At 38.9% G+C, this 17,032-nt stretch overlaps 1 protein-coding gene across 2 annotated transcripts in view; it reads right to left on the bottom strand.

Annotated features, from left to right (window-relative positions):
- exoc6b (exocyst complex component 6B) overlaps positions 1 to 17,032 on the bottom strand; it is a 103,398-nt gene that overhangs the window by 62,771 nt on the left and 23,595 nt on the right. For both annotated transcript variants that reach the window (XM_053493754.1, XM_053493762.1), the window contains exons 2-7: positions 14,192 to 14,357; positions 13,958 to 14,005; positions 13,774 to 13,864; positions 12,884 to 12,929; positions 10,487 to 10,691; positions 439 to 612 (exon numbers count right to left, since the gene is read on the bottom strand). In XM_053493754.1, the coding sequence (XP_053349729.1) occupies positions 439 to 612; positions 10,487 to 10,691; positions 12,884 to 12,929; positions 13,774 to 13,864; positions 13,958 to 14,005; positions 14,192 to 14,357 (730 nt within the window). The remainder of the gene's footprint in view (positions 1 to 438; positions 613 to 10,486; positions 10,692 to 12,883; positions 12,930 to 13,773; positions 13,865 to 13,957; positions 14,006 to 14,191; positions 14,358 to 17,032) is intronic.

Below are 17,032 nucleotides of genomic sequence, written 5' to 3'. Positions count from 1 at the left end.
TTTCCACATTTTGTTTTTGATTCTGTAAAGCTGCTTTGCGACAATGACTATTGTTAAAAGCGCCATATAAATAAAACTGAATGGAATTGAATTCGTATGGCCACACATCGGTTTAGATCATTTTAAAATGCTCCTACTTTCAATATTGATCACAGCTGACCATTTTTTTTACTGTGCTTGTTTTATAATGCAACTTCAACTGTTTAAGTCATCTCCTCCCCTGCATTTTATTTAACCTGTTTTTTTCCGTATACATTTTTCTTTACGCAATATATTGTGTTAACAGCAAAATGTGTAAAATAACCTTTAAATGTCCTGGTAGTTAAAAAAAATGATAATTTAATCGGTATCAGTCCGTACTAATACTCAGGGTCTTAGTTATACTGGGCTATCATCTCAAATCTCAAGACATGACCTTACATCATCAAGTTCACTCACCTCATCGTCATCCTCATCCTCAACATCTAGTATCCCAGAATCCTCTTCTGAAAGAGGGCTTCCACCTGACCGGTCCACCTCCGTACCCGACCCAGTCTCCTTGCGTAATCTCCATCCGTTGCCTGCCCGCTGTTGCCGTGTGACCGCACTGTCACGAGAGCTTCTCACCTGTGCCTGGAAACGGAATACAAACACACATGCGTGTCTAACTTTTTTTTTTTTTTGGAATAAAGACATTACAGAAAATTTTAACAACAAGCCAAAGTTCCATTATCATCATACTTAGAATATGCAAATCCTCAGACCATTTGTTCATTCATTGGCAGCTGCATGGGAAAAATGGGAAAAAATCTGCTCTACAGAGAGTAGTAATTATTGAGCTCTGAATGAATTCAAAAGAACACAGACAAAGTCAGCCACAAGGTTTGTTTAATTGTCAACGTTTCCCAGGATGGTTCCAAACCAGTAGAGACATTGTGCTGAAACCATTTAAATGTTAACAAAAATGCTTGACCGCATAGCTATATAACACAGAAGAGACAAAGTACCAGATACTACTGGGTATAAAAATGGGGAAAAAAAACAATGACTAGCCTCATTGATGACCAGCATCAATGCCCACATCAGACATCTAAAAACACACAAAACAACTCAGACTAATTACAGACTAGATCGGGAAAGATTTTTAAGAATTACGATTTCTACAGTTATTATCAACAGTGGGGGTGTGGGGATGGGCACCACACCCCCAATCTCCAAGGGGTGAATCGGGTTCTATCCCATGTATCCCAGCGAGGACATGTAGCATACCTCAAATGAAATCTGACAAACCATTCACAGCCTCAATGACTATAAACAATGATTGTAAGAATGTTGGGTTTGGAGGGACTTTTGGACAGCAGAACATGAACAAGCCAGCTATGTGGGTCTCTGGAAGTAATACAATTACAATTCCACAAATGCAAATAAATGACAATAAGGAATATAAAAAAATTTAAAAAAACAATGAAGGCAAGAACTTGAACATCCCATGAACGAACAAATGCAGGAACAGGATTAAATGGTTTTGGTTAGGGGAGGGGGTGTGTGAGATGGCTCATGAATGATCTGCCAAAATGTAAAATGCAAAAACAAACAAACTAGACAGTGGAGTAGGGGTGAGTGACATTACAGAACTATTATATTATTACTGTACAAGACACTGGCACAGCCCTTGATTCTTTTATTATTTATCATTTTAATCTTTCACATAACAGGAAAATGAATTGAATCAACTCCAAGGAAGGTAATTTACTAAGATATATCACATGATATCAGTGTGATCTCAAGACCGTGCATCATGACCAGTGTTGGGTGTAAGTGTACTCGGATTACTTTTTTGATGTAACGAGTAATCAAACTCAGTTATTCAGTCATTTTTTCTAAATTGTATTTCGTCATACAAACAGCAGTCATTCCCAACCCGTTATTGTGTGTGTGTGTGTGTGTGTGTGTGTGTAAAAGTCCTCCTACAAGGTCCGCCCCAGATAACCTGGCCAGCTCTGTTATTCCTGCTGTTATACGCCTATCTAACCTATACGGTTTGAATATGCGAGGACTGGCACGCGGAAAGATGGAAACCTAATCACAGCGCCAAAACTGGTGGTGAATCATGATGAACCGTCCGATTATGGCCACCGCGCAGGTGAGATAGGGGTATTAGTAGTTAACAAATTATGAGCAAAACTTCGCTAAGTGATGATGGTAGAATATTTATAAAGGTCTTGACTAAAAAAAACATGCATGAGGAATCACAAAGGAATTTTCATTTTCTGCAATGGAAAAGTATTTGAACTAGTTACTTTTATCAGAAAGTAACGCAATAATGAAACTGATTACTTTTTGAGGACAGTAATTTTGTAATGTAATTAGTTAATTTAAAAAGTAACATCCTCCAACACTGCTCATGACAATACTGATGTTACACATCACTCTCACACATCATAAACTATAAGTGATGCTTCTACAAAATACATGACCGAAACTGTCTGGAATCCTGTCCATCACACTGATGTGTGGTTCCCCCCTGGGTTACCACAAAAGTATTATAAAACTATGTCCATGAAAAAGTTCTCATATGCGCTAACATCACAATTTCCCTTCACTGAAACTGAAGGGCCTAAACCTGTTCAGACATGACAATGACCCTGTGCATTAAGTGAGCTTCACGACAACATGTTTTTCCATGTTCCAAGATCTTAGGGATTCATTGAAATCATCCAACATCAGCGCCTGATCTAACTAATGATGTTGTGGCTGAAGCCAGCACTTTGCTCATTCACTATAACAGGAACAAAAGGAGACTTACAGTACTCTGGAATGGGATGTTCGACAAGCACATGACTCTGATGAATATCTGTCCAAATACTTTTGGAAAAATGCAGTTCACCTGAATGTAAATTTTTTCTCTCTCTCTAAAACATAACATTACGTTTATTAAATGTGGTAATATTCTCTCCTCCTTGTTTTTGACCTTTTGTTTTGGATAGCTGACTTACAGCTGCATTTCACAATTTTAAAACCATGGGGATGCAAACACTTGGACTATTCACTGGTCAGAAAGACTTTAAACAAAAATAAAGGCATATAAAGAACAAAGAAGGGAGGAAAAAAAAAGAAAAAAAGCTTTTGGTTTCCAAAAGTATGAAATTTGCACAACATTGAAATGACTGTAATTTGATAAGCACGAAGAAGAAAAGCACAGATTAGTTCTAGTCCGTATTAAACGGCGCTCCATTCAGCGCACGGTCATGACTGGGTCAGATACGCTCCTCAGACAGAAACTCTGACTTGGAGTTACCTCATATATACAGTGGTTTGAGTGGAACGGTAGTTAGTATACCCGTGACTGTGATGAGAGAGCATGACATCAGTGCAGTGTCCTCACGTGTGCGGTCTTCATGCATGTGCGTTTGGTAACTGGAGGAAGGTAATCAATCTCCTTCACCAGCGTTTCACACACAACGCAGCGTGGTTCTCATTACATCTCTCAGGAGATCCCGGACACTGACACTGAATATTCTCAAACGCGACCACTAACACTATACAAACAGCAAGGACCCAGACAGAAAAATAGAAAAAGGAAAGACGGTAAGAAACTGTGAAGAATATGAATGAACGCGAATGGCTATTTAATGATGATGCCGAAGAGTATCGGGTTTAAAAACGCAAAGATAAACTATGCTAAGGGGAAATCTGGCAAAAATCAGCAAACCCAAGTAGATCACGTACAATGAGGGGGATGAAGTATTCTGATTAACTTTATACACATAATTGGTCTCATTTATCAAGTTGGATATGAAAGGATTTGCACATAAATTATGTTTAACACGTGAAGTTTAATACTCATGAAAATCTTGCAAATCCAGAAAAACCTTTGGATCCTACTCCTGCTCCTGAGTGTGTGGAGATTTATGCATTGGAAGACTAATGAATGCAAACCTTGACTTTATAAACTTCAGATCATATACTTTGAAAGGTTTAGCCCACTGTTATGAATGGAATACACTAATATTATGGAGGGGGGAAAAAAGCGCACTGCTTTCAGGCTTTCGTCGATCATTCTGTGCTTCCAGATTTTCGTGTACTTAAACATATATTAAGTTACGTGAGCATGATAATTTATAACTGGTTGCCATTCATTACCCCACACACACTTCTTTGGGAAGTTGAAAGGGTCATTTTTGGTTTGGTTTGGCTTACATAAACATTTATAGACATCTTTTTACAATGTATAAATGAGACCCAATGTTATTTGACTTTGAGTTACTTGTAAAAAAAAAAAAAAAAAAATGCATTCATAAGCATAAAGAAATGTTTAAACACTCAAAGGAAAATCATTTAGGCCCTCTAAAAGTAATGGAACACCAAGGATAATTCCCTTTTTTATTATACATTAAGATAAAATGATGATTAAAAGACAACAGAACAGAATTTCATGATGTATACACAGATTGTCCATTAACTCCCACATTCAGGTGAACCACAAAAAGGTATCAAAACATCCAGCGCATCAGATGATGCAGCATGTGGGGCTTAGCAGGCAAAAATTCAAGGCTGTTGTCCCGGCTTCCAAACTCCCCAGATCTCGATCCTTTCAAGCATTCGTGGGATGTGCCAGTTAGATCTATGATCCTGGTCTTGTGGATCATGTCTGGTTGTGGGGAACCTACACAATCCTGGCCCTAATGTGTTGTGTTTTAATGTTACGGCTGATCGGTTCATATATCGATGTGGAAAAACTATCTGGTACATGACCCTTTTTTTTTTGGTACATGGCAGACGACCCAGTGTTTAGATAAGCTAAAGATCGGGAACAGATAGCCGTAAACGAAATTAAAGTGAATGATGCTTAGTATTTGGTGGCAAATTCCTTGGCTGCAATAACTACATCCACCTTGTGACCCCAACATCACCAAACTGTTGTACTCTTCTTTTCGAACATATTTTAGACTTCTAGTACATAGCAGCCTTCTTCAGTTGTGTGATTCAGGGAATTCCTACCTGCCACCCCCATCGCAAAATTCAGTCTACTTTTTAGCCCCAATTTAAGACTCTTATTTAAAAAACTGTTATACACACTGTACACTTACTTAGCTTTAATTCTATTTACCATTTCCTTAGTTCCTCATTCCTGTAAGATGTTGTGCCTGTATGGCCCCAAGTTTTTGTATTTGGACAAAACTGTTTTTACAGATGCTTGTGGTAACTTAGGTTATTTGAAAACTGCTTGTAAGGAGGAATTTGAGGTAAAGTTTGTTGTTCCTAAATTGTTAACTAAGATGCTTGATTTTTTACAGATGCACCTTCATTAACTCAATTGTGGTAACTGGCCAATCAGAAGTGATTATCTCCATTTACAGAAACTTCCAAAGTATTTTAAGAGAAAATCAACCTATAATGTAAAGCTGGCATGCAAATTTCTGATATGGCAAATTGAAACACTCTTTAATCAATTGTTTTTAAATGATTCCTGATGCGAAGAAAGGGGTTACCATAACTAAATTGAAAAAAAAAGGAAAAAAAAAAAAAAGCTGAACTCTTGAATTTTGTAGTAGTGTTAAGCTTGGGCGTTTTCTTCTAAATATAAATCTTGCAAATAAATGTGTTCATGCAAGTTGCAACTGTTATCATTATGAAAGACCTGGGAAACTTCTCAACAAGTAGAAATTATGATGATGGTGAAGGAGCTTGCTCACGTTTTCAGGGACGATATCATCAACAAATATTTGAGTGAATGAAGCTACATAGTTATGGCAAAGACTGTAAAAATCCCTCGTTCGAAACTGCATGTGTGAAAAGTCAACGAAACCATAAATAACTGTCAGGACAGGCGTACCGCGCAAAATTTCACAAGCACTCTCAAACTAACGAAAAGATACAGTGGGTAAGCGAAATGCTAACAGTCACTCGAAAAAGCGTTGCAGGACGAGTGTGATGGAGAGAAAACAGACAGAATGATGGGAAGGAAAATCGAAGCGCAAAGATGCACATCTTTTAGAAACAAGATATTCTGGTCAGACAAAAAGAAATAACACAGTATTACGCTTTTTATGTTATGAGACAATGGGAGAATACAGAGATGAGCACATGGTGGTATGGGTCCGCTTCTCTGCCAGCAGTGCTGGAGCTTTACACCTCTGTTGAAAGAAATGTGAATAGAGCAACATTCTAGGGCAAGAAAATGAATCTGGGGAGAAGATATGTGTTTCAACAAGACAACAATCCTAAAACATACAGCCAAACTATCCTAGCCTTCCATGGTCTAACCAATCTCCAGACACGAAACCCTGTAAAAATTTATGGAGGATTTTAAAATTGCAAGCCCACCAGTGGGACGGTCGTAACCTTAGAGAATTAAAGACGATCCGCTGAGGGTTTGGGGCCAACACTGAACCACGATGCAGCAAAAGCCTAATTAATGCTTACCATAGACATCTCAGAGGCAACAACAGCCTTGAAAACCAAGTACTAATTTGTGGTGTCTGAATACCTCCCCCCTAACAATTTTATCTTTTAGACATCTTTTTCATGCTTAGGAAGACATGCTGCTTAAATTTATGAGTATAAAATCAAAAGACATTACGCGAGTAATTTTAAAGTGGGGATTGCACATTAAATAGAAAAATTCGAATCTTAGCCATCCAAAGTCAAGCTCCAGATATCTGTTAATTGGATTTCAACTCTTATTCAGTTTCACTACATTAAAAGACAGGATATTTTTCATCGGTCAATGCTGCGCTAAGTAAAATACATCACAGATGACAGAATACAGACATTGACCTTTGCTGAACCTTCGCTCGAAGCGCTCTCACTGAGACAAAGTTAACTCCGTAGCTAGGTAGCCAGGGTAACAGACTTTAGATATAAAAACCATTCGAAACGTTCGCCGAATGTCCTAACGAGCCATCAACAAGGAATGTGAAGTGAAGTCATGGGTATCATTCAAAATTCAAAAAGTCCAAATCATTCACCTCTCCAGCTCTGACCTACTGGCAATGAAAAGCAAAACAGAGCTGCATCCAGGTCGCACACTTATCTCAACCAAACACTCCATAACACTAGACCCTCTTCCATCACGCTCACACACACTGTGCCTGACGGCATACAATGGAGCCATTATTAAAGCACCGAATCCTTCAATTTATTTTCAGATCATTTGTTAGTAGAATTAAAACAATCACAGGCGCAGGGACTGGGCCTAATTTTCAATGGGAACCGGTCCATGTTCCTGGATCACAAAGTCCCTAGACAAACAGCCTCCTGTTATTCGCGGTCTGCTTACCCCTCTGGAGATGGAAACTAGGAGAAAGGGCGCTTCGGAGAGCCTATCTTCCTTGGCTTAACGTCTACGTTGGTGCTGCCTTACCACACTGGGATATAAATCTGCTAAAGAGTAGCAGCATCGTCTGTCTCATGGTTTTTGACTGAGGCGGCGAGAGCGAGCACGAGATGCTTCATCACAGAAAAGAGTCAACTGTAAGAGACCGACAGTGAAGAAAGCACCAAAGAAAGTAAAACCACAAGCGAAAAAGAAGGGGAGATCCCGTTCTATCCAAGATGCTAAGGAACTCCAGTTAGTTGCCGCATCGCAAAAGTATGTCTGGTTAAGCGAATCCAAAAAAAATTGAATAAAAGGCTAACGCATGAACAGGCCAATGTGTGGAACAAAGATTTAGAGCGAATCTAGGAACTTGTGTAAGCAGGAGCAATATCTGAACTTGATTTACCTTGCCCTTAGTTTGCTTATAAAGAACAATGCCATATTGCTTTGTCATCAGCACGGTTTGAATTACAACCAAACCGCACACACACCAAGTTGACAAACCATACAAGACTCAAAGACATGCAAAAAAGAAAAAAAAAAAAAAAACCTTCAGCTGGAGGAATGTGGCTGCTTGGCAGGACGGCGTTGGACAGCCACTTTGTTACGAGATCACCAGGGTTCAAACCGTGGTTAAACCCATTGCCAACATTCCACCTCTGTAGGAGACATCAATGCACGCTGCAGGAGCAGACGACGCGCCGTCCACTGCACTCTGCTGCCCCCTACAGGATGCGAGGTTAATATTCACAAACAAAGCGTATCAAGTTCCAATTAACCTGGAAATTGATTAAGAACTGTTTTAGGTAATTGTTTCAAGTAATTGTTTAATGTAACATGAAAACCTGCTGGGAAACCTGTGTTTACATATTGACCTCCTGTCAGTCATTTTAAACTCGCTGACCATTTTTTTTTAGGAACACTTGTACATTTGTGGCAGAAATGGGTAAAGACCTTCAGTTTATAGTATGTTCACATCGAACATCAAAATTGGAAGGAAAAAAATTTGATCTCACTGTCTTTAATCACGGCATGGTTGGTAGTGCCAGACGCGCTGGTGTGCGTACGTCAGAAACTGCTAATTACTATTAGAGTCGCGCACAACAGGTAACAGTGTTTGCGCTGAATGGGCTGACAGGATGACTACAATAAGTAACTTTACAACCATACTGAGCAGAAAAGCACATGCACACATAATGAGGTACACGAGTCTTACCAACCAAAAGCTCAAGCACAACTGTGACACACAGGAACCTGCAGGCCAACTGAGATAGCAAAGATGAGGAGTAGAGATGAGTGAAGGTGACAATGAAGACTCGGGTTGAGATCAGAGGAAAGCAGAGCCAGCACTGTGTATATGACTCGACAAGCCACGAATAGACAACCAGTCACAAATACAACCGACAAATGTGTGTGTGTGTGTGTGTGTGTGTGTGTGTGTGTGTGTCTTCCTGTGATATCTTCTTGGCGCCTGCCGTGCCACATTGTTTGTTTATTGGGAGCAGTAACAATTCCATAATGAGGGGAACTGGTAGTCATTAAGATAGAAGGAAAAGGGGGGGAACGAATTAGGAGTGGAAAGAGGACCAAGAAAAAAAAAAAAACCTTAGAGACAATGGTGGATAAGGAAGAGGGGAAGAATGAGAAACAGAGGGAAAATGAGAGAATAAAGAGAGAGAGAGAGAGAGAGAGAGAGAGAAAGAGAGAGAGAGAAATCCATTTCAACGAGGCCTGGGGATGACTCCCGGTGCCTACTCGGCAGCTGAATCTCCTCCATTTTCCTCATCTTGGACTAATAATCAGTAAAACAAAGCAGGACCTTTTCTGCATTCCTTCGAAAAGTCCATTCAATTTTTCTCATATGTGTTCCCTTGGTCTTCTCCTCAAAATCACCAGTTTGTCCTTGAAGACAGGGTCCGTTTTGACAATTACGCATTCACACTCACGCTCATGTATAATACACGCGCACACACGCAGCACAGTTCGAGTGTCTTCTGGCGAGAGTTAATATGACCCGACGATCGTTAATTCACAACAGCCTGGCAGTTCTCTGCCAAGGGGATGGAATAGATAGGCAGAGATAAACAGCGGAAAAGTAAGATAAAACAAAGCAAAAAAAAAAAAAAAAAAAAAGAATGACATACACAGTAGCCCAGCTTTCATTATTCACTCCATGACCTAGACCTGGGATGAACCCTTGGGCTGGGGTTTGTACCGGTTTATAACTATGTGCATGCAATATGGCCAGTGAACAAGTCCTCTCTGTTCATTCAGCGAGTCTGAGGGAATAAAAAAAAAGTATACATGATGTGTCGTGTGTGAATATATACACTGTATATAATATTGTGTTGTAGTTGTTTTTTAATTGCCCTTTTCAACGTTATGATTAGCTTGATTGAGTTTGTATTTTAATTAGGAAAGCTTATAGGCATAAATGTTAATCCCATTTCAGCTCGTACTATTAAAAGAGCCATGATGATGAAACAGCAGCATTTGATTTTGATAGTATTAGAGACAAAATTGTTACGTGACTAAATATTCCCTCTAATAACGATCATGTCACGATTCTTTATACCAAATGCATACTTTGCCGAAAGCAAATTAATCCATCAAAAATAAAACATGCACATAAACCCACCGGCGATCAACACTAGAACATCATGTCTACGTTACAATTTGCTTCTCTTTTTATAAGTTAAAATGAAATAAAGGAACGAAATAATTTGTACATTAACAGCCAAGTTTCACTGCCTAACCAAGACGCAAGCGGATAAATCCTCCCCAAAAGCACACAAAGAAATGGCAGCAGTTAAATCTCAGTTAAAACCAACAGTGTGTGACGCCAAACTGCACCACTATGAAGCTAAAAACTGTTCAGTGATGAGAAATGCGGGGTGTGGTTAAATTGGCTTGAGTGTATAATGTCTATATCTCGATCTCTGCAGCTTTAAACCATTAAACCTCTAACAACGCTACATATGACTTCAGTCATGTGGCCAATAGATGGGAGTCAAAGGTTTGGGATTCGCCCTCTTCCAACTGAACAATAAGCTTTTCACTGACTTTCGGTTCTATGTACAGAAACGAATCAAACCCAATCATTTATTCTACTGGCAAGTGTACGTAATAGAAACACTGACACCTAACATTCACACTGAATCACGTACATGCTGAACAGACACAGACCTGTTTAATGGCAGTCTCTCCGATTTTGTCCGAGTGTTTACGTATGCTCTCCAGGAAGTCTTTGAGGTCAGACATGGAGACGTCTCTGATGCGTGTGCGCAGGACAGGGATGTTCTCAGCCATGATGGTGCAGAAACGGTACCGTCCCGCCTTCGGTAGGCAGTTCTGCTCCAACTGCTCCAACGTGCACAACGCAGGGTAGTATCTGAATGAACACACACACACACACACACACAGGCAATAAGAGCCATGACAAAGAGAAATCCATTTCTTGTATATTTTTAAATGATCCTATATTGCTATGTGAAGTGATGGAGATCGAAGCATTTTAATTTCCACACAATGAAACCGATCGCATAATTAATCCACATTTAACCTATTCGAGAAATCCAAAGTTCAAATGTAGTCCAGGTCAGGGAACTCAAAGAGAAGTTCAATTTAAATCCAATACATGAGAAAAATATGAATTGCAGAGAACTGAACTGCAGCCTAAAATCGATAGCCAACTCTCTTTTGCGTCTTAGAAATCAAGCAGATGCACATAAACATTACACAATATTTCATGATCAACACAGAGCCACTCTTGGCCGACCTCTGCTCCCTCTCAAGGCTGATGGCAAAACCAAAACAGACAGAAATGATAAATAAAATAAAACCAGACACAAGATTTATAGTCTACAAGTTGCTCATCCTTGGGTCAGAAAAAGGACAAGACCGGATAGAACAGTACCCGATGGCCAACTTTAAATTGTTACCAAATCTATTCACGCACAAAACACAACAGTCCCACTGCCGTACACTTCTGCACAAGTATTAAGAGCATTTGCGAGTCTGGCGTTCTCACGTTTTATTCACTGAATCTTTAGAAATCATCGATTTGTAGCTCATCCCAGACCACTGCCTTGCTCCTTTACTTTGGTGAACTGCTGGTTTTCTCTCGTCTGCTCAAACTCACTTTCTGTTTGACTGGCTTCAACAGTCGGTTTCATTAGCTTTCGGCCAAATTGCTGAACACAGCTGGCAAACCTGGTTAAGTACTTAAATAACAACCCTAATGGATTTTTAATAACAACCTACATGGCATACGATATTTATATATTTATAACATTATATTTAAAGAGAATGTCTAAATACATCCACAGTGGTTTTGAACACTGAAAAAAAAATTCTACCAACTCTCAGGTTAATACTAGATTGTTGGCAAAACTCATTTTAAATTTACGACCAAAGTGGGACTTTTGTGCAGAATAACGGAACAAAGTTATGAGAGTAAAAACTACTTTTATTTCTCTATATAATCCCGTGCTACACTAATGCACTTATCCCAGAGTTCCACTTGAGCTTGGATACCTTCAAGGTGGGAAGTTTTCTCAGTACACCAGAGCCATGTTCAGACTGCATGTCTGAAACACTGGCCTCCCAGGAGCTCCTTTAATGGCCCACACATGTGGATAATCACTTGGAGTGAGGTTGGGACTGTACAAGAGATGTGGCAATAACTCCCAGCTGTAATGTGCGAGTGGTATTCGTAAATGGTTTTTGTATAGTTCCCAAAGACAGATGCGTCTCTTCAGCAAAATGAGATAAGTTATCAGTGGTTTTCAAGGATCAGGTCGTCCAGTCGCGGAATGTTCATGGGAACGACTACTACAGTAGGCACTAAAATAATAATTGCACCAGGTTTTACTGCGGCTAAGAGTCTCATCTCTATACTGAGCCTGAAGTCTTCTGTAAATGTCAATTGGTTTTACACCTTCATTCATGAGAACTTTTCTCAAGTCCCGGTTAGACTTGAAGACAACTTGAAGTTTAGTCTCTGCTGCCACCTAGTGTTTATTGATGAGGCATACTGCAGACTAGGCCTCTGACCTTACAAAGTTAAATTAGTTAATTAGTTATGATGGTAACAGTCCCACTTACATCGAAAAAAAAGATCATTTAATGGTGTCTTTACATCAAATTAAAGCAAGACATCAGCATTCCACATGAATATAACTAAATGTGATATATTAATTCTACATTCAATTTTCTAAAAACATAAATCATTGAGCTGCAAATAACTGGCCACATCTTTAACAGTTCTTCATTTCATTTCTGACGATGGATTATAAAACAACATCTTTAATAAAAAAAACTTTAATGTAATTAATCTTTAATGTGAGCATGGACTAGAATTACCATTCTGCAGACACTGAACACAGAGACACACTTTCTGGCCACTTCATATTTTGTTTAGGAGTCAAGCTCAAGATAAAGTGCATGTTCTTTTGTCTCATCTGCTAGCAACTAGAGTTATTACTGTATGTGTATGTGAACACTGCAAAATGATCGCAGCTCATATGAGTGCTGTTGAAATCCATGTTAACCGCCTCTATATTTCTCACATAAGAAACGTACCTTTTGGCTTTCATCTGTTCTTGCAGTCTGGTGTACATTTCTAGCACTAAAAAAAAAAAAAAATAGGAGAAAATCTGTTAGCTAAAATAGATGAAAGCTGTTGGTGCTACGTGACAAAAAAAAAAACGCACTCGACTTACAATACATAAAAACTTTATTCTTTAAATCACTTGTAAAAAGATTTTATTAAAGACTGACATTTTAAAAAATAAATTTTTTTAATCCAGATTTTTTTATTTCTTTAAGCCTGCTTAGTGACAATGCCCTGTAAAAAGTGCAATAAAACGGCGGTCGCAAGTTAAACTGGGACTTTTGATTGTGCAAAATAACAAAACACACTTTTATTTCTTTTACACTGTATAATCCTCTGCTACACTAATGCACTTATCCCAACACGTGACTAAAACCGGCCTCCCAGGAACTCCTTAAATTGCCCACACATTTAGAATTGACTTAGAGCATGGTCAGGACTGTATGTATGGGACAATAACTCCCAGGTGAGTTTCTATAATGTGCATATGGTGTTAGTGAATGGTTGTGTGTACAGTTCCCACAGATACACGTGTTTCTACAGTGGGCATCACAGAATTTTTGTTCATGGATGTCTGGACTTCTTTAAAATGTATATTATGTATAAATGCATATTGTATTGCAACTAAGAGTCTCATCACCGTACTGTGGTTGAAAAATTTTTAAGCAGTTTTGCGACTTTATTCACGGAAAAAAAATACAAGTCCATGTCTGACCTAAATGCCCCTTGTAAATAAAATTGAATTCAATTAAATATTCACTATTTTTACTTCATTTTGAATGTCAAGCAGATTTAATAAGGTTTGTGCCATGCAAAAATTCTCTCACTATACAATGTCCAAGATGTACCAGGGACGTACCTGGAAGGCAGTGAGTGAGATTGTCTATGGTGGTGGCAATGTTCCTCTGTTGTACACGGCATTGTCTCAACTCGTTCATCGTTGCCAGTAGCTACAAAAAGTACACAACATGAAGGATCATCATCAGTCCACCTTGGATATCATTTAACCTGTTTTTAGGCAGAGCTACAAGATGATCTCATACCTGCTTGCCATCGTTCTGCAGCTTTTGATTGGTTTCAGTTACCTGCCCCTGAACAAAATAAAAAAAAAATTCTAATTAAAAAGATTCAAATGGTCTACCACAACAACCAACTGTTCCGCATGATATTCTTCTACATTATACAATATATACCAGGCCACCCTTTCCTTCACACTTTTCTGCCCATGTCCTAGTTCTGTTCTTGATCACTTCACCAGTCCTCATTTAGTTGCTCACCTTGAGTTTCTGCGCTTCTCCACGAACTTTAAGCAGCTCTGTGATGGAGTCCACAAAGCCCTGGAAATGATGGTTGCACATCTTCTCGATCTCGCGGTCATGGTTGCGGATCCGCCCCTCCAGCTTCTCCATAAACAGGCCATGCTCTTGACCATCGTACACAGACCTATGTGGAGGTAAAGGAAAAAGGAAAACTCACTTTTTACACTTAACTTTAAGTGCATCTTAACCCTGTAATTAACTACCATAATTAACGTCAGCCTTTCTAAAGGCACCTACACCTCTCGACCACCAGATGGCAGAAGTGCATGGCAAAACACAGGTATGCTGTCAGTTTAAAACAGATTTTTTAAACATTACACAATATAAAAATATTCCAGTATTAAAGGCTAAAGTGAAGTAAAATTACACAAAACATGTCATCTACTAGTAGATTGTGTGTGTATATATATATATATATATATATATATATATATATATATATATATAAAAATAATATATATATATATATAAATAATATATATATATATATAAATAATATATATATAAATAATATATATATATATATATATATATATATATATATATATATATATATATATATATATAATATCGTGCAAAAGTTCATTTGTTTCAGTAATGCAACTTAAAAGGTAAAAAACTAATATATGAGATAGACTCATTACATCCACAATCTCGGAAAATTAGAATATTGTGAAAAGGTTCAATATTCCAGGCTCAAAGTGTCCCACTCTAATCAGCTAGTCAACCCATAACACCTGCAAAGGGATCCTGAGCCTTTAAATGGTCTCTCGGTCTGGTTCAGTAGGAAGCACAATCACGGGAAAGACTGCTGACCTGAGAGTTGTGCAGAAAACCATAATTGATATCCTCCATAAGGAGGGAAAGCCTCAACAGGTAATTGCAAAAGAAGTTAGATGTTTCCAAAGTGCTGTATCAAAGCACATTAATAGAAAGCTTTGTGGAAGAAAAAGGTGTACAAGCGGCAGGCCTGACCGCAGCCTGAAGAAGATTGTCAGGAAAAGGCCATTCAAAAGTGTTGAGGACTTTCACAAGGAGTGGACTGAGGCTGGAGTCAGTGCATCAAGAGCCACCATACACAGACAGATCCTGCACATGGGCTTTAAATGTTGAATTCCTCTTGTCAAACCGCTCCTGAACAACAAACAACGTCAGAAGCGTCTTACCTGGGCTAAAGAAAAACTGGTCCGTTGCTCAGTGGTCCAAAGTCTTCTTTTCTGGTGAAAGCAACTTTTGCATCTCATTTGTAAACAAAGGAGTCTGGAGAAAGAAGGGAGAGGCATATACTGCAAGATGCTTAAAGTCCAGTGTGAAGTTTTTACAATCTGTGCTGATTTGGGGAACCATGACATCTGCTGGTGTTGGTCCACTGTGCTTTATTAAGTCCAGGGTCAACGCAGCCGTCTACCAGGAGATTTTGGAGCATTTCATGCTTCCTTCCACAGACGAGCTTTATGGTGATGCTAACTTTATTTTCCAGCATGACTTGGCACCTGCCCACACTGTCAAAAGCACCAAAACCTGGTTCAATGACCGTGGGATTACTGTGCTTGATTGGCTAGCAAACTCGCCTGACCTGAACCGCATAGAGAATCTATGGTGCATTGCCAAAAATAAGATGAGAGACATGAGACTAAACAATGCAGAAGATCTGAAGGCCGCTATTAAAGCATCCTGGTATTTCATAACACCTCAGGCTGTGTGCCACAGGCTGATAGCTTCCATGCCACGCCGCATTGAGGAAGTAATTGCTGCAAAAGGGGCCCAAACCAAGTACTGAGTACATATGTATACTTATACTTTTCAGAGGTCCGATATGTTCTATGAACAATCCTTGTTTGTAATGTTATGTAATATTAAAATTTTCTAAGATTGTGGATTTGGGGTTTTCATGAGCTGCTAGCCATTTTATAACCATGCGATATTATCATGCATTTAATGGAACGGAAAATTAATTAATGTGCATTAAAGTGGTAAAAACATAGCATTAAAGATTAAGCATTAAAGTGCTCGAGATTATACGCATGAAGCAGTTTCAGTTCCTGAGATTTCTGCTTTATACACTGTGACTTCAAAAAACACCCAGAAGAAGGAAGCGCTCAGATCTAATAAAGCTAAATTGCTAAAATTAAAATAAATACTACATTAAATGTAGAGGTTTTTTGGGGAATCCTAATCATACATTTACTCAAAGAGATCTTTATTAGTGACACATACAGTAATGACCACGTCCTTATTTGGCAGCCTATGCAAGAACTGTTGGAACACACACACACACATACACACACACACACACACACACACACACACACACACACAGACACAAAAAAAAAAAAAAAAAAAAAAAAAAACTTATTTTACAACATGCAACCTTTCACCTGAGCACACCCTTCCTGTTGATAAGGAAATGTTTCTCTTGAAGCTGCAGTCTTGACGCAGCCTAGGATTTCCTCCACAGCCGTACACACAGCCTAAAAAAAGAGCCCTGGCACAAGTGCCATGTTTAGAGCAGCCATAAACAACCACTGCTCTTTGATAGATAATGCAGTAAATATCTAGACAGGAAGGATCCTTCAAGTTTACGGACATTCAAATACAAATACCTCATGGTAGAGAAGTAAAATGTCTCATTGGTCTCGTAAGTAGGCTGCACCTCATTAATTACAGGCTATTGATCCGACCTCACACCCTTGTTTGGTTATAAAATCTATGCATAAAAATGACAAATATTCGCACCCTTGTTTTTAAAAATCCAGTTTAGGTTAATCAGGTAGGAAACTGTCACGACTGTTCCTTCTG

This window comes from Clarias gariepinus, chromosome 1 (genome assembly GCF_024256425.1).
Source record: "Clarias gariepinus isolate MV-2021 ecotype Netherlands chromosome 1, CGAR_prim_01v2, whole genome shotgun sequence".
Classification (NCBI taxonomy): Eukaryota; Metazoa; Chordata; class Actinopteri; order Siluriformes; family Clariidae; genus Clarias; species Clarias gariepinus.
Note: the sequence above shows the minus strand (reverse complement) of the source record. Positions and strands in the feature narration are given on the sequence as shown.